Source organism: Macrobrachium rosenbergii, chromosome 11, assembly GCF_040412425.1.
Source record: "Macrobrachium rosenbergii isolate ZJJX-2024 chromosome 11, ASM4041242v1, whole genome shotgun sequence".
NCBI lineage: Eukaryota > Metazoa > Arthropoda > Malacostraca > Decapoda > Palaemonidae > Macrobrachium > Macrobrachium rosenbergii.
The window spans coordinates 40,824,431-40,846,204 of record NC_089751.1 but is presented as its reverse complement, the minus strand read 5'-3'; the positions used below and the strand labels follow the sequence as shown (position 1 = coordinate 40,846,204).

Sequence of the window (21,774 nt, the reverse complement as noted above, 5' to 3'; positions counted from 1 at the left end):
GACCAGGGAACCCAGGGTCCAGTCGGCAGGAAGGACCTGCTTCCGATGGCTTAGCTCATCCACCAAAACATTTCATTTCCCCTGGGTAAACCAGGTGACCAGAGTCACTCGATTTTGATCCACCCACTGGAGTAGATCTCTTGCTGCCTGATAGATAGAGAAGGAATGAATGCTGCCTTGTATCCGGATATAGGCTAAGGCTGTGGTATTGTCGGCATGCACTACTACTGTCTTGTTGTGGACCATGTTCGAGAAAACTGAAGGCCTAGATGAACTGCCGTCAGTTCTCTGACATTTATATGTAGACTTTGTTCCCCTGGGGTCCATGTACTGGATACTTCCTGATTCTCCTGTAGGGCTCCCCAGCCTATGTCTGGGGCATCTGAATACAAGTCTAGGTCGGGGCTCAGTGGTTGAAGGGACTTTTATATGTACTTGAATGCTGTAACTAAACCTGGGCAGTAAAACTTCAGCCTACTGAACAGCCTTACTTAGAAGAGATATATAGTCTCTAGCCTAATTATTTTACCACAAGGGGTATGGAGACAAACCATCTGTCTCGTTTAAAACAATCATTAATATGGTTGCACTTCCTGATGGGTTAACTAAGTCTGTCCTCAATGGTATGATGGTATATCATCACTGAATTATAGTATTGTACATAAAACTTCTTTATCACCTCCTATAATTACCAGTAAATTTTTTCATAATACATAATATGTACAGGAATATTCAAATCATCAAAGTCAGTCCCACCATCAAATGGTGTTTGGAATGTGTACAGAGATGTACAGTCGATCCCTGCCTATTCATGGTTTGGGACTCGTGGCTTTACCTGTTCTCAGATTTTTCTGTGGAACTTATCCCCAAATCATTCACAAAAAATTCTGTAATTTGCACATTTTTTTGCTGAGAAATATTCACTACATACTGAATTTTCAAGTTATATTTATGAATACATGATATACTAATTTTTAAATATTAATATTAATGTAAGCACAGCAAAATATTGATAAAATTATTTTTTTAATGCATATTAAATATTTTGGGACAGTATTTACCTCTACTTGTGAATTCCCAGTATTTCCCCTTTGTACTGTTACTGTAAAAACAAAACAGGACTGTTTCAATACTGTATGAGAGAAAATGGATGTTCCTGGATATAGGAGTAACTTGAATAGTTTTCATACTTAGCTTTAAGCCATATAGCTTTAAGGGTAAGATGACTTTGAAATTATATTAAAGTGTTTTAGATGATGCTTATAATTTATTTGGTGTAGGATGATACTTTAAGGTATACATTTGGTGTCTGAACTATTAAAACAGGCAGTTATAAGCATTTTTAGAGGGGGTTTCATTATTCGCGGATTTTCAGTATTCATGGGTGGGTGTGGTACACATCCCCCGCAAATACCGGGGGACAATTATACACAGTAGGTAGTAGGGGAAAAACCAAAACTAGTCAACAGCAACAATGATGAACTAGTTCTAAAGGACATGAGAATCAACTAAAAAATAAGCTTTGTTTCCAGAAACAAGCTTATACCAGAAACTGACTCTCTGCCAAATCACTGGATCCATCCTACCCTGACCAAATAGCCAAGCATCTACTTCACTGAGAAACCTTAAACCTATTGCTTACAGCACCTAAATTATGGAGGATGGTCTTCTTGTCATACCATCTGTCATTCTTCCATTTCTAAAGTCTGGGAAGATTTCAATGCTGCAGAGCACTAAAAGTCTGGTTATGTTTTGCAAGATTTATTTGTTCATGTGGATGGCCACTGAGAAATTTGTTTGCAGTGACTATGAAAAACCAGAGCTCTTTTTAAAAAATTTTGTCAGTTTATTCTAATCTCACCAAGCTAAGACTACCTTATTTACAACTCTGGTAATTCAGTACTACAGTACATTAGTTTCTAGCCAAACACATGAACTGTATATTTTTCCAACTGTTTAGCTTGTTTTCATGTATATCTAATCATTAGTGAGGCAAACCACCAGAAAATAAAAATACTAGTAATATACTGCATGCAAAAAAAAAAAAAATTAGAAGCAAGCTGAGACATGGTCCTTGACTGAAAAGTTGGTCAATGGTATTCACAAGGATATGCCCAAAATTTATATTACCCAACCTAATCCACAGTACTGAGTCCTAACTGGTAGAGGCTCCCCTTACGAAACCTTCAAAATACTGCTTGCTTTTGAGTGTTGGAATAATTATGGATGGTTGTGTGGATTTTACTACAGTACTAAAGTGAGCTAAGGAAGATGACTCAATGTCATTACATCTATAAAGTTATTTTCATAAATGGTAGTATATGGCAGGATAGGGTCCTTAATAACCATAAATGGACTAAAATATTTTTTTGCTCATTTACAGACACTAAGTTTAAGACTTTTCATGTCCAGTGGAGGTTATACGTTGAGCATAAATGGCACTGGATGAATATATTTATCAATAAATATAATCTACTGTAACAATTTTAACTTTTAAGATATGTAATTATTTCTACTAATGCTTTCAGTACCACAGCTAGTCTCATAGGCAACTAACATCAAAAGAAAAGTGGGTGATATATGAAAATATCCAAATATTTAAATATGTTAACTTTAAATAAGTTGACAATATGCCTAACTATTCTGTCAATGATGAGAAAAATAGATTGCGAAAGTTTGAGTTCCTGGTGCATGCACTCTCTTTGCTTAGGTGGTTAGCAATGATCTCTGGATAGATTATGGAACTTAAAAAAGCACAGGAAAAGTCAAATGTTGGCTTATCCCTACAAAATTTATAGCTTTTCCTACACTAGAATGCAGTCTCGTTTATCAATAGGTTGCCCTTGAAATTCCATAAATAAAATATCACCCAGTAACTGGCCTTAATAAATTATGTGCTGGCAATAAATTAGTTTATTATATGATTTCCCAATTTTCAAAGGTCATGCCAACCTTCAACCAACAAGCAGATTGGTATTCATTTATTACCGAACCAGGATATATACTTAAGACAAAGCAAGCCAGTTAAATGTACCTAATCTCATCCTCATTTAGGAACCAATGTTCCATTTATTTACTCTCTCCCTAATTATTTAATAGTAAATATATCTGGATAATGGAGTGTTTGTCTCTAGATTACATTATTATTATTACTATTATTATTATTATTATTATTATTATTATTATTATTATTATTATTACTGTATTGTTATTATTATTCTTATTATTATTATTATTATTGTTATTATTATTATCATTATAAGCTGAGTTGCAACCCTGGTTGGAAAAGCACAATGCTACAAGTACAATGGCCCCAACATGGAAAGCTACCTAGTATTTAGGCTATAAGGAAACTTAGAAGTAAAGAATAAACTATGAAAGATATATAACAAAGAAAAACATAAAATCTACATACTGTAAAGACAAATAAGACTAATAAAATTAAAATATATGACAAATAACAAAAACCTGACTCATGTCAGCCTGCTCAACAAAAAAACATTTGCACCAAGTTTGAACTTCTGAAGTTGCAACAATTCAACTACAAGATTGAGATAATTCCATAATTTGGTCACAATAGAAATGAAATTTCTAGAAAACAGAGTTGTATGTAATCTAACAGAAGAAAAGTCATGAATTAGAATTAACTGCATAGCTGGTATTAAGGTGGATGGTATAGGCTAGTCTGGGAAAATCTGAATCTTATGTAAGATCAGAATTATGAAACATCTTATGCAACATGCCAAGTGAGCTAACTGTACAATGGTGCCAAAGAATATCATAATCAGAGGTAAGAAATTTAACAGAACTCAAGGAATTGTCCCACAATTTTAAGTTAGCTGCTGAAGATCGTAAAAGTGAGCATTATTCAAAAGACTGAAGAATATAATACAGTAATTTAAACCTTCCTCTGGAAAGACAGGTCTCTAAAAATCTTGATACACTCTCTTGGTAAACTGATTTTGTGTATAATTCAAAAAGGGAAGAGTTATCCAAAAAAGGGATTGGGGGCATTTTGGCCCTCCCCCTTCCACTTAACCTAACCTAGGGCACTGTAAATTAAAATTAATAAGGCTGAGACCTGACTCAACCACACTGACCATGGATGCCAAGACATTACCTGCCTGGGAATCATTCCCCCTTTGCCTCCCTGGATCCCCCACTAGGGTGAAAATTTGTTTGTCTGTCACCTTGCTCATTACTGCACTTCCAGAAATGTTTTTGAATGAAAAGCTACCATCATCAGCAGCAGGTCTGCCATCTAGCCTAATGTAACCCAGGTCACCAGATCCTTGTTTACCTAGTGCACAGTGTCACTTCAAAAATATTCAATAAACCTTTCTCACTGAGGTTCCCCTCATAATAATAGGATATAAGGGGTTCCGGTGTTTTTATATAAGGGGTTCCGGTGTTTTTAAACTACTAATGTTACAGAAAAGACTGCCAAAAACACTAAAACAAGCTCAAATCAGTTGCAATAATCAAAGGAACAAGGATTAAACATCGGTATTAAGAGAACCATGACTAAGAACCTGAATTCCAGTATGTCACTTAATCAGTAAAACTTACAATAAGGTTTCTGCATTTTTGACATAGCCTATCCACAATTTCCAGATGAAAATAACAAACGACATTCTAAATACACCAGCCATTCTTACTCACAGTGTACTGGGATGAAAAAAATCTGATTGAGAGCCCACTCAAGTGAAAGTTGAAAAATAATGATTTTCAAAGTCCCACGGTAACAACATTCTTTGGTAACTACCTCAGTCACAGGAAATTTGCAATAAGTTTAGAATGATTATTGGGTATTATTTTACTTCAAACCATTATTGCCTTTTGGACTTTAAAATAGAATTTTCCTTTGTTTTAATGTGTGCTCTGAAAGTTTCTTACATCAGTTTCGTTAGCAAATGAGTATTTTTAAAAATAGTGGACTCCACCCTTATATAATATAATTTGGTATGACCATAGTGGGGAAGTACGGTTTTTGGGTGGGAAAAACACAAAATGAGTGAAATACAAGGCCCTTAATCACATTGATAATTTTCATTCACATTAAGGTAAGTTCATGGAATGTTTTCAAACAAATATTATTCACTGTGGTAAGGACCTGGTATCCAAGGTTCGGTTCGGTAAGGTCATTTGCTAAGGAAACTAATTTAAAAAATGTTGGTTACAATTTTATTTCGTGTATTGGCAACTTATAAAATAATACAAAAGGCTACTTACGGCGATCTTCCAATTCAGTCGTTTGCTTCTTAGAAACAGCATGGTCATCTTCATGGGCATCTAACATTGCCATTGCAACGTACCCATCATCCATCAACTCTAAATCCGCTCCTGCAGGGATAGCCCCTAAGCTCCTCGAGCTCTTTCCAGATGTCCATGAATTACGTAAAACTGACACTAAAACGGCAAATATCACACCACAGAGAAACACTAGCAGTAATGCCACTTTGTTCATCTCTTCACTCTGTAATTTTCGAATGCTTTCGATCGAAAAAACATATTTATAACTGGACACAGATGAAAACGCTGACAACACCCGTGCCATTTGTTGTTACATTGCGTCATCATATTCTTGTAAAACGCTATTGGTTGCAAACCATGACGTCATCCATCCCTCTTGATCATAGATATTTCGAAAATAGAGATGGTCTATTTTCGGCCTTTGCTTTAGGAATCCCTGTTTGATAAAAGGATATTGTTTTATCAAATTTCCTCCGAATACCCTCCACAGGGGCTTTATTAAAACACCTGTCTGATTAAAAAGTGACCATCCGTAAATCTGATTACATAAACGCACTAAAAGCATTCTGCTGATCTGAATTTACCTCTTGCATCAAACATCTAGATTTTTTATCTCTCGTACACTTTCATTGATTCATATAAATGACATCATTACGTAATACTTTAATTTCACAGATATTCTTGTTCTACTATGTTTATATTAATAACACATGATCGGAAGAACAGAGACAAAATTTAATTGTCGTTTGAGTAGTGATACGTGGCTTAAGCATATGATACGTTAGCAATACGAGGTCAACTTCCACGCACGCATATTAAAACTTAGTCTAGCTGGATTCTCTGATGTAACAGTGTTAAGAATCTCCGAACGCATCTGGAATAACAATAACATAATAATTTAGTAACGCATAATCCATTATTGTATGTATGGTACAGAGACACTTAAGGGGTATGCCGATACTCGTCATCTAAAAGCTTCAGAGGAATTCGCTAAGCAACTTGTAGCACCTGCATCAGATTACGTAAGCGTGCTTAGGGTTCCTTATCATGTAACTACTCAAAGGTCAGCTATTGTCTCATATATATATATATATATATATATATATATATATATATATATATATATATATATATATATATATATATATATATATATAACATATATATATGTATATATAATATATATATATATATATATATATATATATATATATATATATATATATATATATAGTGATATCACAAATATTACTTTTATATTAATTTCTAGTTACCTTGCGAATAACTTTCATCAGTATCATCGCCAACAAAGGCTACCAAAATACCCCAACGCTTTGAATACCCCGCGTTTTCACCTCCACCAAATCTGATTCATTTATGACATAATGATAACGTGAAGAGAGTGATAAAAAGAACTTATGTTGCAGCAGCGCAGTTAGAATATGAAGGGATGAAAGTTAACGGTTTAGATTAAGTGGGTCTGAGACAGGGGTGTAATTGTGTCTCTATGCACGTTTAATACCTGCATAGGTGGAATGATGTGAGAAGTCTCGGAAAAGACAGTGGATGTAGATGTAAAGTTGTGGAGCAAACAAATAAATGAGTCGTAAATGGGGTCTGGAATTATTGTTTGTAAATGATGCAGTACTGACTGGGGATACTAAAGAGGCGAGGGCATAATCTAGTGAAAGAACTTGAAGGAGCTTGCAAGGGGAGAAACAAGAGTAAATATGAGCAAGAGTGAAGCCATGAGGGCAAATGGAAACCAAGATGATGGCAATAATGAAAGTTCATATCAACAGTGGAAGAAGGAAGTGGTTCATTCACATAGGTAGAGGTATTTTGGGGTAAATATGACAGATGATGGAAGGATGAGGGGAGTCACAGAATAAGTAAAATTAGGCAACAACGATTGTGCCAAAGTTTCAGAACAGACTTGGGGTGTCTATTGAAGCAAAGCTTGAATTGAATGACTGTTGAGCCAACTCTCCCTTAAGGAAATGAATTGCTATACTGAATGCTAACGAAAGAAATTTCCATCAATAAAAACTTTTAATAATTTTCGACAACTTACCTTCTATAATACCTGTACCGTACATCATTAACACCCAGCACATTGCCTCTTTATCGGTTCAATCATAATTTTTTCTTGGTTTTACTATGCCAAGCACCGCTGTTTCTACTCTCAAATTTCTTACATAACTGTTTCAAAATAAAACGTAGTCCCACAAACCTTTTATTTCTAAACCCATACTGCTATTCTCCTGTATATCAATCCTCGATCAAAAATAATTATATTCCTGAAATTCTTACAACTGCCGATATCATCTTCCCTTCTATGCAGTGCACTATTATTCTCCTCGCCATTTCTTCGGAACCTTTAACGCTTTTGTTGTCACCTCGGTTTCTCGTATCTTCTACGTTCAAACACACACACACACACATACACACACACACACACACACACACACACACACACACACACATATATATATATATATATATATATATATATATATATATATATATATATATATATATATAGTAGTACAGTGAAGCTGATCTCAATTATATAATGAGCAGCACAGGAAGGGGATGACGTAACCGAACCTTCGGTTTCCATGGAGATATCGTCTAATGGTATTCGTCCTGGCGCACCCTGCTGTCTCTCTCTCTCTCTCTCTCTCTCTCTCTCTCTCTCTCTCTCTCTCTCTCTCTCTCTCTTTTAATATGTGCTCCCGAAATTATTATAAAGAATCAAGCAGAAAGATATAATTGTATAAAAGATGTACATGACGACGAGAAGAGATTGGGCACGAGGGAAAATTGGTCAACGACGACAGACGGAAATTTTCATTAATTATTATGTAGGGAGAGAATATATTCGATGCATTCACACTATGTGGAACCAAAATGGCGAAGTAAACGAACAGAAAAGTGGAGGGAAAACGATGCGTTTACTATACAATATGAAAAATACTTACTACGGGTTTTTTAATATTTAGACAAAGGATATAATCTAGAATGACGTTTATGTCATATAGGTTACTGCTCACAGCAAGTTCGAGATTCTAAGAATAGAACCAGACCGCTTATAAAATTAAGTCTGTAATCAACCTTTAAGTGCATTACAATGCTCATTTAGATAATTGGCATTTGCTTCACTTCATGGTGCGAGATTCCTTTTAGAGAGAGAGAGAGAGAGAGAGAGAGAGAGAGAGAGAGAGAGAGAGAGAGAGAGAGAGAGAGAGAGAGAGAGAGAGTTGCCTTCATAGAAAAGCAGAACAACAGTTACTGACACACTCATTATTTAACTGCTGAATTTAGTACGAAAAGTTCGGTAGGGAAATACAACATCTGCTGCCTCATATATCTACAGTGCACTAATTCACCAACAGCAGACACTCCCTTATCCTAGACACTAGGACCTTTCCGTTCCAGTACCTCTCCAATTCCCTCTAACACGTCTTTGGTTTCTGTCCTTGTGTTCATCACGAAAATTTTCCACCAACCTTGCGTCCTCTATTCTCTCCACAGTGTCAAACCACCTCAATAAACTCTAATCCATCTTCTCACCTATGCTGACCATCTAACCAGTATCCAACTATGTATTTCTCACCCTTTCAGCCATTCTAACTCAATGTATACTACGCAAATACGATATCTTACCAGCTTTTACCTGTCTCTTTTATGTGTACTCAACATGTACTTTTCACTTCCATAAAGGAGCGTTGGCTCAGTCTTCCCTTCACACATTCCAAGTTTTGATTTCCATCGACATTCTTCTTCTCGTCAGTGCCTCTCACAGACAACCTTTCCTTGTCTCACCTTTTCCCTGACTCATCTCTTCATTCTGACTACCATCGTTTGTAACATTTCATCTCAAATGCTTAAATGAACCAACCGTTTTCATTCTTCTGCCTTTCGTAGAGACTTTGATGTCTCTATCTTCGTAATTCCTATTTCCCCTCACTACACTTCTCTTGCTATTGCTCTCATTTAACTCATTCAATAAAGTCTTCCCCACTTTGTAGCTTGTCTTCGCAGCTTCTCTTCACTAAAATCATCTCCTCTTATGCAAAACCTTTGCATCTATATCTCCCGTTGTTGCTTTAACATCTCTCGTTACTCTAGCCATGAAAGGAAGAAAAAGCTACGGGAAGATAACGCATGATGTGCTGGACCCACTCTTACACCAAACCAGTAACTCTTGCGTCTACAAACACCAACACTAACCTCACTTTCATCTTAACAACGTGCCTCCCCGGTCAAACAACAACGCTCCATCGGGAGCATCGCCTTCATTAATCATTGGGGACAGATTCTTTTTCCTTCATTTAAAACGATCAGCAATTACTATTTCGTGCTGTGACAATTTACTGGCCCGGCGAAGTGTTATTCTCTAGAGATCATGTACGAGAGGTATTTTCTCCGTGATTTGTCACCCTGCCAGTGTATGCCGATGCAACTTTATGCAAAGCAAAAAGATTAAACAATATGAAACATGAACATTACTATAAGTGTGTATCGCAGACTGAAACACTTTTCCCTCATGATGAAAAGTACTTTACTCAAATCGAATTAGTAGGAATGATTTCACTTTAAATCTTTAATTAGAATGGACTGATTATTATTAAGGAGTTTAATGAGATCCCTGAGTTACATTTCTAAACTGTCACAGTTTTCGCTAGAAAGAACTGTTTTTACATAAGGACAGCTGAGAAGCGAAGACTGAAGCAGGTGTTGGACAGCTAGGAGCGAAGAGACCTTGGAATAAATGGTTCCAGTTCTATTTAACTGAATGGATTTACTATATCCAAATGACAGTACAGCAAAGCTAAATGAGCTGGACAGCTATGGTGAAAGTCCACATGGATAGCACGAAAGGCAAAGCCGGAGAGCAATGCAGCTGAAATGAAGAGGACACTACATGGACTCGCCGAAGGACTTCATTTAAGGACTCGCCCTTAGAACCATGTGTCATGCGCGGTGTAACTGAATTAGAAACGTACAATAGTGTTGTGTTCGTTTGTAGCAAATTCAGTTATCAAGAATATCTTCACTGATTTGAGATGAAACACTGATTCTATAATCGTTATCGAGAGGGCAATGAATAGACGTAGCTTCATTAGATAATCTAGGTCTTAGAAGATATCAACACAACCTTGAAATGTTCGTGATAATCGTTACAGAGAGCAGTGTCTCGTTGAATCTACTCAGCTTATGGTTTGCCAAACAGAGCGGGGAATGTGATAAGGGCGTTGCTGTGTATTGCCAAACTTCCGGAAAAAAACAAATGGAGTCATTTTGATATCCAGTTTTCAGTACAGTAAACCATTTATCATGATCTACAGTGTAATCTTTCATCTCGTGACAAGCGAACATACTTGGAGACCTAATTTTCTAGTTGCCAAATAATTAGCAATACAAGCGCTCACACATCTACACGAATAAACTGAACGTTGTCTTATTCCTTTACGCACTAGAATAAGGTGGACTGTATTATTCTGATGCAACGTTCAACACCAGACTCTTTCTCATTTCGGAGAAAATGCAACGAAAAACCTACTTTCTTAAGCACTGTGCAAATGGGAGACTTCACCTGAGATAAGAAACTACTGAGAGAAATTAAGCCAACTGTAGCTCATGATAATGAGGAACAACACAAGCATTTGGCACACTAACTTTCGATGATCTGCAATAGAGCAGAATTAATAACATTGTGTATTTAATTTGTGTATCTATTTGCGTTTGAGGGGCCTGACCTGAATTATACATCTCTCTCTCTCTCTCTCTCTCTCTCTCTCTCTCTCTCTCTCTCTCTCTCTCTCTCTCTCTCTCGCAGTTTTGTATAGAAAATGTTCCTACAAATAAGAAATATTTCACCAAAAAATCAATCTCCATTATTTACCCGTAAATGATTTTTATTTAAAATAAGCAACTGAATTTACACCACCCAGTTGCTATTTGGATGACTGATTCAATTCAAGCATCAAACCTACTGGCCTGTTTGCAATCTGTTGCATACTGGCGTTGTCGGAATTATTTTGAAATCTTCAGCAAAATGCGGATGTCCGGAAACACACGACAGCGGAACGAACAGAGTTATAATTAACAAACTGATAACTGCTTTGCAGCATGAAGATAAATCGAAATTCCACCTCCCTTACCATGTTAAATATTTTACTGTGCAACTTTATAATGCAACTAAGTATATAATGGCTAATCGCCAATACTCGTTTAAACGTGGATATCTATTCTCTGCGACTGTCACTTTTTCTACTTTTTTGATAGTGTGCCCTAAGTCAGAAATTCTAGTAGAAAATACAGTACATGCGTTCATACTTCAGGAAAAAGCAGAAACAATTAACAGCCCTAAGAAATTAGCATACTGTTTTTCATTTACATTCGAACTTGTTGTTTTTGAGTTTCCTAACAAAAAGGCTCTCGGGAGAAGCCGTTTTCTATGAAGCAAGTTGAGTTCGTAAAATCTCTTCTTATCAAAATGAGATAGGAACGACACTCTTATAGAGTATCAGATACAATTTTAGATATTTTCTGTTGTTATTACCACTGCAAGGTTCCTATTGGTTAAGTTTTCAGCGCAGATAATAGACTTCAAAATGCATCTCAAAAGGTTTAAGAAACGCGATGGCATATATGGACTGATGTTGGACAACTGGCCACTGTTCATTCCCCATTGCTGATGATGTAATTGCTGAATGCTGATATACCTTCATATGCAGATAACCAGGGTTGTGAAGCTGAAGAAGCCTGTCAGTCGTATGAACTCTCTCTCTCTCTCTCTCTCTCTCTCTCTCTCTCACACACACATTATATATCTATATATATATATTATATATATATATATATATATATATATATATATATATATATATATATATATATATATATATATATCTTTCCTTCGTGGATTTTGTCTTTATTTACATATTCATCACGTTCCATATTTTCGTAATTCAGTTATACATACAAACATACAAATATATATATATATATATATATATATATATATATATATATATATATATATATATGTATGTGTGTGTAATTTGTGAGGGATTCCTCTAAGTATATTTCAGAACAAATACTAGTTAAACAGAATAAACTAAGTGGTCCACAGAAATATCCAAGAAAGTTCCCAAAATGTGAACTTTCGTATAGGAAGAGAAACATCACATTTACCCATCAATTAACTTGGGTGATAACTTATTCGACGGTGTTGCGTCTCACTGGTGGCGTTTTCGTAAACCATTAGGCAACGATTAGCGTCACAGTACAGTGCAGGATTAATAGAGTATTAATTCTGGTACAGTGAACCTAGTGTGCGGAACAGAGGATAAACATATCTCAACTATTGTCCCCAATGTGAAGTCATCCATTGTGTAAAGTTAATGAAAATTATTTTCGCCACAACGTAAGAGGAAAGATTAGAACTATAATAAAAAAAAACTAAAACTAAGGACTATGTAATACTAAATGTCGAGTTTCTGTAACGTATATTTTGGTCATTTTGGTTAGCAGTTGTCAGAATCATGGTCATCATCATCGTAGTATACTGCTGATCACTTAATATTATCGTTATTTGAAGTTCTGTCATTTACGTTTTAATGATTATTATTATTACCAACAATTGTTATCTGATCACTGAGCTCAAAATACAGCTCTCGTTGGCGTGGCCTCTACCAAGAGGAGAGGAAGGTGGCCCTGGGCTGGAGTTTCTGTCAAGTTAATCAGCTAACATTCTAAAACTAATGGACCATTACTACAAAGAAAATTAAGCTTCAACTTGAGGACATAATTGTTCATATAGTCAGCTTATTCTTCTATATAACCGTTAACTATGATTGAGAACACCATCAGAAGAGAAGATATCTCTCGTGGTATTCTGCAAGAGTCAATCCGAATTCTCTCAAAAATCAATCACGAAAAGGCCCCCTGATCAATCACGATAAGTTTCACCTAATTCTCTGCTGCTCTTTTATCTATTAGCATTTTGTGTATCCTCGTACCGAATGGTGCAATACATAATCTCTATCTAAACAAATAGCTCTATTATTTTCCATATTATACGTACCCTTGAATTTAAGATCTCCGAGAAACGTTACATTGTGAAACTGATACCTCTAAATATAGGTTTCACGAGTTCAGCCACGGAAGGAGCAGGTGTCCTCAGTTATTCCCGGACTGGATAAAAGTTTGCAACGATAAGCGTAGCCAAAATGGTGTGAGGAAACTGAGAGGAAAAGACGTCATTGTAGTGAGGCTAATAAAATATACACATATACGTGGTAACAGTATGTACTATATATACTTCCTGACCTACCTGGCGCTGCTGGGGAAAACTCTGAATGACAGTCGATCATTTACCTTAGAAAGGAAGTAACACGTTGTGTGGTTTTGATTAACATGTTTATTTAAAGCAATGAATTCTAGACAGAATTATTAATCACAGGAAAGAAAAGCATTTTCAATGATAGTAAACATACTTTACGCAACAAAAGAATTAAAAGGAGATGCCGGAAATTTTTTTTTAATTGTGGCTGCAATTCCAGTCGTGTTACTCAGCCTGACACTGAGTGAGTCACACGTCGGCCAGTCGCCACTGCAGAGCCCCATTCTTGCTAGTTTGCACGTTCGATACAAAAGTGAACGAACCTACGTTCCCGACACTCCACGTTTCACACCAGTCCAAAATGTTATCCCATGTCTGGGTCTTTGCCCGGACCCGCAGTAAATAAGGTACCATGGAGGGCAGGGGTACTGGCCTGAAACCTATGCAAACACCTTCCTTGGTTCAAATGAGGGCTGTGTGCAAAATTTTGCCTAGATCGGTCAAGCGGTTCGGATTTCTATAGAGCACAAGTTTACTATCATACAATTTTACAAGTTTAGTTACATTCACATTTATATATATAGATTTCCCTTTTAGAGAAGATGGCTCCAGAGGGTTTTTACCACCAGATTCTCAGCATATTTATTTGGGATGAGCTACTTTGGTAATACATTTCTGAACTCTGGATGTGACCGAACATGGCACAGTCACAATCAGGTCACCAGAGGCTCTCTCGTTGGTAAGGTGAGGTTGGGAACCATTCTGTACAGCGTCTGCTATTGTCTCTTTGCATAACTTCCTTCGGATGTTAAAAGTGACGAAAATTTTTTCTGATGAAATTCATAAAAGACCAAGTACGTTGATTTAATTACTCATATATTCAGAAAGGTATTGCGTTATTTCTGTTGTGAAAACTAAAAAATAGATAAAATTTACTTAGTGATACAGAAGTTTGAGTTTATAAGCAATTAAATGGGTTTACCTATTCTTTGGGAGCTAAAATATAGTTGCCATTATTAACATTTGAAGAAAGGCAATCACATTTACAAAAAAGAAACGGACAGGAAGTAATTATAGGTGAAACAGTTTAACACAAACATATACAAATACATATGCATACACAACATTCATTCCTTAGCTGAATAATCAGGGATGACTCCCACGAGCAGGAAAGTTTCATAGTATCAGAAAGCTTCGTATGCCATCACAGACTCGCATCAGCAGTACGTCAGTGTTCCCAACACACACAATGTGGCAATTACCTTTCATCTCGTAGCCTACGCATTCTTGTGCTCCCAGGATGTTCCTGTTATGAAAAAATCGCTTCCGAAAAATACCATAACTGGTAACACCCTTTCTTAGTTAAGGGGATGTTAAGATATACTTTTAAAACTCTACTGATATAACCATCATCATGTAGGCAACGTACCTACGTATCTTGTTTAATTTACGTGGTAAAGTGCGATTCAATTCATTTATCCGTTATCAGTGAAGTTTTGGTGCAGTGTCCTTGACACAAGTAAATATTGTTTAGATTTATGAACATTAGAATACCTATACTAAACATTCAATGTTCGTTCATTTTTCTTGAAATGCTACCGGAGATATTAAAGGTACACCCACAAGAAAAATCAGAAAACCTTCTTGGACCTTGAAATACTTTCGTAAAAAATGTATTTGCGATTTATGCTATCCTGCAAAAATATTTACAAACACGAAAATGATACTTGAAATTATAAATCAATTAAGATGCAGAGAGAGAGAGAGAGAGAGAGAGAGAGAGAGAGAGAGAGAGAGAGAGAAGTATCGTGCCTGTTATTCCTTGTTTGGCGGTTAGTGTTAAAATATGAGACGCCAAATACGAGTCGACAGATGCTGGGAAAGGAGTTGTTAACCCGACGCCTCTCTCTCTAGACCGTTGGGGCGATTCAGTGAACTTTTTCCCGCTGAGTCACGACTGAATTGTGCGGTGCTTCGTTTACGGTGGCAGCCTCTGCGCCTTTCGCTGTTTTGAATTCGCCAGGAAACTTGTTTTCTTCCTCGTCGGTGGGTGCTCTATGAGATTCACAACAGCCGTAATAGACTGACTGACTGGTGACAATTTTTCTGTCAGTGCATCAACAATCACAAATGTGCCGAACATCTTGTTGCATCAATATGTAAGTAGTTTGGATTTCTTGACCATTTTTGGTTGTCAAAAGAAACTTGTGTGCTCGATGTACGATGTGCATACACATATATATATATATATATATATATATATATATATATATATATATATATATATATATATATGTGTGTGTGTGTGTGTGTGTGTGTGTGTGTGTATGTGTGTGTGTGTGTGTGTGATTGATAATTTGCTTCCAGATAGTTTTATACTTGCAGCAACTACTACAACATCCACAAAGTCAGCAATCATCATAATAATAACAATAATACGGACGATCAGAAGTCCATAATAATAACGATGATAGCAACAATGAGTCTGATGATACTATGATTAACAGAAAAAAACTATGCCAAGAAAATGATGATTTCATAATGAATTATAAAAAATCAACTTGCAAAAGGCAGAGTTCTAGGAAATAACGATCCAGTTGACTATGACACTGGGACTCTAGTCAGTTAATCATTTCTCCGTCAAACTCAATACAAAATCAGCATTACCCGGATTGCTAAACATAATGTCCAGTGCACAAAATTTGCAAGGATGAGTGGCTTCCTGGCACGTTATTAACTTCTGCGTAGGGTTTGTGTTTAAGCTTGTGTACAACCCATGGCGTTGAATAGTCATATGACTCGAAGCACTAACTCGATCATCAGACTTCAGTAAGCTGATTGTGTCACAGTAGTAAGGTACCACAGATACACTTTCACGAAATGTGGTAGGGAACCGAAGGTAAGACATCGGACTTTTACAAACAGTGATAAAGAACATTTCAAATATTGGTAAGGAACCACGCTTCACAAACAGTATATGGACCTGTGGTAAGGCATCACATCTTGACAACCAGTATTGGAAAACGAATGGCAAGGAACAGAAATTTACAAACAGTGGTAAGGTATCACACTTTTAAGAAATTTGGTAAATAACCATTATTGATAAACAGTGGGAATGAACAACACTTTTACATACAATGGAAATGAACCAACTTTTACATACAGTGGTAAGAAACCATGCTTTTGCGAACTGATATGGAACCACACTCTTACAAAGAATGGTATGGCATCACAATTTTATGTCATAGTGGTAATCAACCACATCTTTTCCAACAATGGAAAAGGAAAGGGAAAGTATTGTTTTCAGTAATTTGGAGCAACTACCGTATTAAACGAAAGGCATAAGATATAAAAGTAATCCATCGCGTACTGAATGACTGTTTCATGGCTATACACGCAACTGATTCTTTCAGACAGAACTGATGGAAGCAACTCGGTCTAATGGAACTGGTTTAATAGCTGATAATGGTGGATAGTCTGTCTAAAAAATTCTCTCTCTCTCTCTCTCTCTCTCTCTCTCTCTCTCTCTCTCTCTCTCTCTCTCTCTCTCTCTCTCTCTCTCTCTCTCTCAAAAGGAAATAATAAATAATATATATATATATATATATATATATATATATATATATATATATATAAATATAAAGTACACAAATATAAAAAACAAACTTCTAAATTCAGAAAAATTATTAATAGAATTCTTAAACTCTAACCAGTTAATCATCTCCATATCCACTTTGTTATTATCCTATCTGCATAGGAAACTTCCGTAATTTCTCTTATGGTACGAATTCTTACTCGATGCTGTTATCTGACCTCTAATAATCATAAGGCTTTAGTCACAATAAACAAAATCTTTTAGCTACCGTTTCGTTGTCATATCTTGATCCATGTCCATACAGCAATTAAGGCTGTACTATAACTATGTGTAATCTTACTTTGCAATCTGTTTAATTTCCAAGCTTTGTTCAGCCTGCCCGTGATTGATTTGTCTTTACTAATCTTTCACTCAATTTCAACTCAGGAGAACCAGTTTTGGATACATCAGCCCTTTATGCAACCTCAATCCTCCTTACTTCTATTTTTCTTAGATTTATCTCGAGTCCCATTTCCTTGCGATATGATGAACGCAATTTAGCAAGCTTTGTGAATCTTGTGGCGTTTTTCTGATTAAAACAGCATTTCATCAGCGTATTCTAAATCTGTCAAGTTCTATCGTTGCTGCAGTCTGAACGTTCTCCCATCTTCAGCCACAAAATCTGATATCAAACAAATTTAGTGTCTACTTAAGACATAAGTGGGAGTAGTAAATACTGAGCTACGGTAGAGAAATTAGACATTGTTTTTATCGGTTTCTAGATTTTATTCCCATTTACTTTTTATATTTTTTTATATCATATTGATTATTGAGAGTCACAAACCCGGGTTCTGATACTCTATATTTTCAATTATTGTTTCAGAGAAGAAAATATGATACTGAGGCAGAGTCCACCAACAAACTAAGGTGGGACAAAAAGTACTTCCCACACACACACACACACACACACACACACACACACACACACACACACACACACACACACACACACACACACACACACATATATATATATATATATATATATATATATATATATATATATATATATATATATATATATATATATATATATATATATATATATATATATATATATATATATATATATATATATATATATATATATATATATATATATATATATATATATACCACTGCTTGGAGCCTTTCACTTTACTTTGAAGCTTCTCACATAATGACAAAGCTTTTCATAACTTTCGGACACCTGTCTGTCCTGAGGTGAAGACCCGTGGACAGGCACGCTTCGTTAAAAAAAAAAAAAACCATTGTGCCACTCATGGTCTATACAGTGAATTGGGTACTTGGTAGCTGGACGATTCTAGTGGTTGAACCACGCTTAGAAAGAGCAAGAGGGTAGTAGCCTCATCCCAAAAGACTCACTGAGAACCTGAAGGCTTACATCCCCTGGCGGCATGTCCTTTAGATGGAAAATGTTGTTGTGTATGTGTATATATATATATATATATATATATATATATATATATATATATATATATATATATGAGTAGATAATTATACAAAATTGTCTATGCAATATTTCATTGGATACCCAACAGTGCACATAAAGACATTTAGAATTGGAATATCTTCAAGATTCTTTAAATTGCTGTAGGTGCAGAGGTTTTCTTTACTACTGGAAGCTGCTTTTCCCAAGCAGTGGCCCAGACTCCATAAATCATGGGAATTGTAACTTATAACTGATGCTAGAAAGTAGCCTGTCGTCTCACTAAACAGTCCATTATAACTGGGAAGAGAATCAAGAGAACGTTTACAAGGAATATATGTTACACGGGTACTTAAACCTAACCTTCCCTTCAAAATCACGCAAATCCACCGGTTATATATTTGTTTCAAGTTAGAACAGAAGCCACGCCCCCTCGGTGATTAGGTATGCCATTTGTTTCCAGCAGACTGACGCGATCCATTTCTACGCTATGAGGCAGGCGAGGTTTGCGTCTTATGCTGTAGCATAAATTTGTATAATCTGGTCGCGCAGAAGACGGAAGACCATTATAATTATTGAAGAATCTTCCCATATAGTACGGCCATCGCTAATAAAGTCCTCGATCTAACACATCTCCCACGGTGGCGTGATCACGGCTTTATCGCGGGCAAATACCGAGTAATGCATTACATTTGGGAAAAATTTTCTCATGAAAAAATTTAGGCTATATTTGGTTTAAGTATAGGATAGAAACTAGGCCTTCCCACTCCGCTTATCTGGTTACGTAGAAATGGGAACGAACCTTCTGTTGAAATAACGAATGAAATGACAATACACCAAGGGGAACTGGGGAACAATGTGAATCAGAATGAAATTATATATTATTAATCGAAATTAATTTACATTCTGACTAACTGGACAGATACGTACGTAAATAAACTAGCAGAGACAGATACGAAACCAAAACACGAATACACCATTATGTGATTCAGTTAGTTCGAGAGGTTATCGCAAAAGGGTGCTTTTCACTCGAGGACATAACTTTCCTAAATAAGCTATGACTTAAAAAAGATTATTTGCCTTCAGCATCCTACTCTTCCAGTGACACGTCATGTGATCAAACTTAAAATTGACATGCACTTACCATAAATCTTTTTAACATAATTGTTTCCTGTCTTCGGCGGAATACTAAAAAAAACCTAAGCGTCATTTGTCAAGATGAAAATCTTATGTATTCAGTAAAATAAAAAGACTAAAATCTTGTATATTCAGTAAAAAAAAAAAAAAGACACGAACATCCAATCAGTCTATCTTCTATACGTCGCTATTTGGTCATTCATAGATTTATTGCTTTTATCTTTAGCTGAAAACAATCCTTGAGACCAAAGTTTCTACATCGTAAAAACTTAACGGATGAAAATCGCGCTCGTTGTTAGGCCATAAAAAGACTTCAAAGGAAGTAAGCATGTGAAGATCACTCACATATGATATTTAAAGAAAATGCTTCCATTCACTTATCCATAAATCAAGACGGAGGTTTCTGTAACACGGCATATTGCTCTTAAAATGCGCTGTACATGTTATTATAAATTTATGCTTTTAATGATGTTCTGTAAAGAGTAATATCGTAATATTCACAAGCGTTTATGAGGGAAATGTTTGATGCCATAAAATCGCAGATCATCAATATTTCACATTACTGTGCAGGGAGTTCATTCAGATGATCATAGGGAAGAATGAGATTGTACATGTTGAGAAAAATGAACCATCATGATTTAAAAAAAAAAAAAAAAACTTAGCTTGACAAATGAACGTTTAACTTTGATATGACACGAATACTAAATACATTGTTACCAAATTGATGGATGACAGTCATTATCCATAAGTATATCTCAGTTTAACCAGACCACTGAGCTGATTAACAGCTCTCCTAGGGCTGGCCCGAAGAACTAGACTTATTTTACGTAGCTAAGAACCAACTGGTTACCTAGCAACGGGACCTACAGCTTATTGTGGAATCCGAACCACATTATAGCGAGAAATGAATTTCTATTACCAGAAATAAATTCCCCTAATTCTTCATTGGGCGGGCGGAGACTCGAACTCGGGCCTAGCAGAGTGCTAGCCGACAACTCTACCGACTTGTCCAACGAGGAGCTAATCAATGAAATGAAGAATAATAATATAAATTTACAAGTACTTTGGCGATCTGATCAGCAAATGCCTTACGAATTTAGGCCAAAGGCCAACCTCTGGGACCTATGAGGTCATTCAGCGCTGAAACGGAAATTGACAGTAAAAAGGTCTAAAAGGTGTAAACAGGAGGAAAACCTCGCAGTTGCACACTATGAATCATTTGTTAGGAGAGGGTGGAAAGTAAGATGAAAGATAGAGAACATGAACGGAGGTACAGTAAAAGGAATGAAAAGGGTTGCAGCTAGGGACCGAAAGGATGCTGCAAAGAACCTACAGTGCACAGCATGAGGTGCACTGACGGCACTACCCCCTATGGGGCTTTCGCAACAAAAGACGGATAGTTATTAGGTTATACTTGTTTTGCAGACACGATTTTTTTTCATTAGAAGCTATAGAGTCAAATTAAGCTTTCTAGGCGCAGATACCTTAAAGACAGAAAAACAAACATCCTCTGTACTATTAACCAAAGAATAAGTAATGATGTGTCAGTTCTGGGTTATCCAGCCAAAGTAAAGAGATATATTACGTAATTATTTTTTGCCATGCGCTGTGAAATACTGCTAATACTCCTACTTCTTATAATATACTGACATCTAGAACTTTTTTTGCTTTCATGTTTACTGTACAAACAAATACTCACACGCGCACACACACACACACACAAATATATATATATATATATATATATATATATATATATATATATATATATATATATATATATATATATATATATATATATATATATATATATATATATATATATATATATATCGACCCCACATAGTGGGAGAAGATGCAGAGAAACATTATATATATATATATATAAAATACATATATATAATATACAGTATATATACAGTGTAATTATGTATGTTTATGTGTGTGTGTGTGTGTGTGTGTGTA

General features: G+C 35.9%; 2 protein-coding genes across 8 annotated transcripts in view; one reads left to right on the top strand and one right to left on the bottom strand.

Moving 5' to 3' along the window:
- Window positions 1–21,774, bottom strand: part of Fic (FIC domain protein adenylyltransferase) — a 92,082-nt gene that overhangs the window by 30,768 nt on the left and 39,540 nt on the right. For 2 of the 7 annotated variants that reach the window (XM_067111700.1, XM_067111699.1), the window contains one exon: window positions 5,233–5,689. In XM_067111700.1, the coding sequence (XP_066967801.1) occupies window positions 5,233–5,557 (325 nt within the window). In that variant the 5' untranslated portion in view covers window positions 5,558–5,689. Of the gene's footprint in view, window positions 1–5,232; window positions 6,128–9,410; window positions 9,499–21,774 lie in introns of those variants that run through there. The other 5 variants (XM_067111697.1, XM_067111698.1, XM_067111701.1 and 2 more) reach the window with 4 other exon arrangements.
- The window catches only part of LOC136843352 (uncharacterized), a 31,770-nt gene continuing 25,602 nt past the window's right edge, over window positions 15,607–21,774 (top strand). The window contains exon 1 of the mRNA XM_067111657.1: window positions 15,607–15,768. The gene's annotated coding sequence lies outside the window, so the exon portion shown is untranslated. The remainder of the gene's footprint in view (window positions 15,769–21,774) is intronic.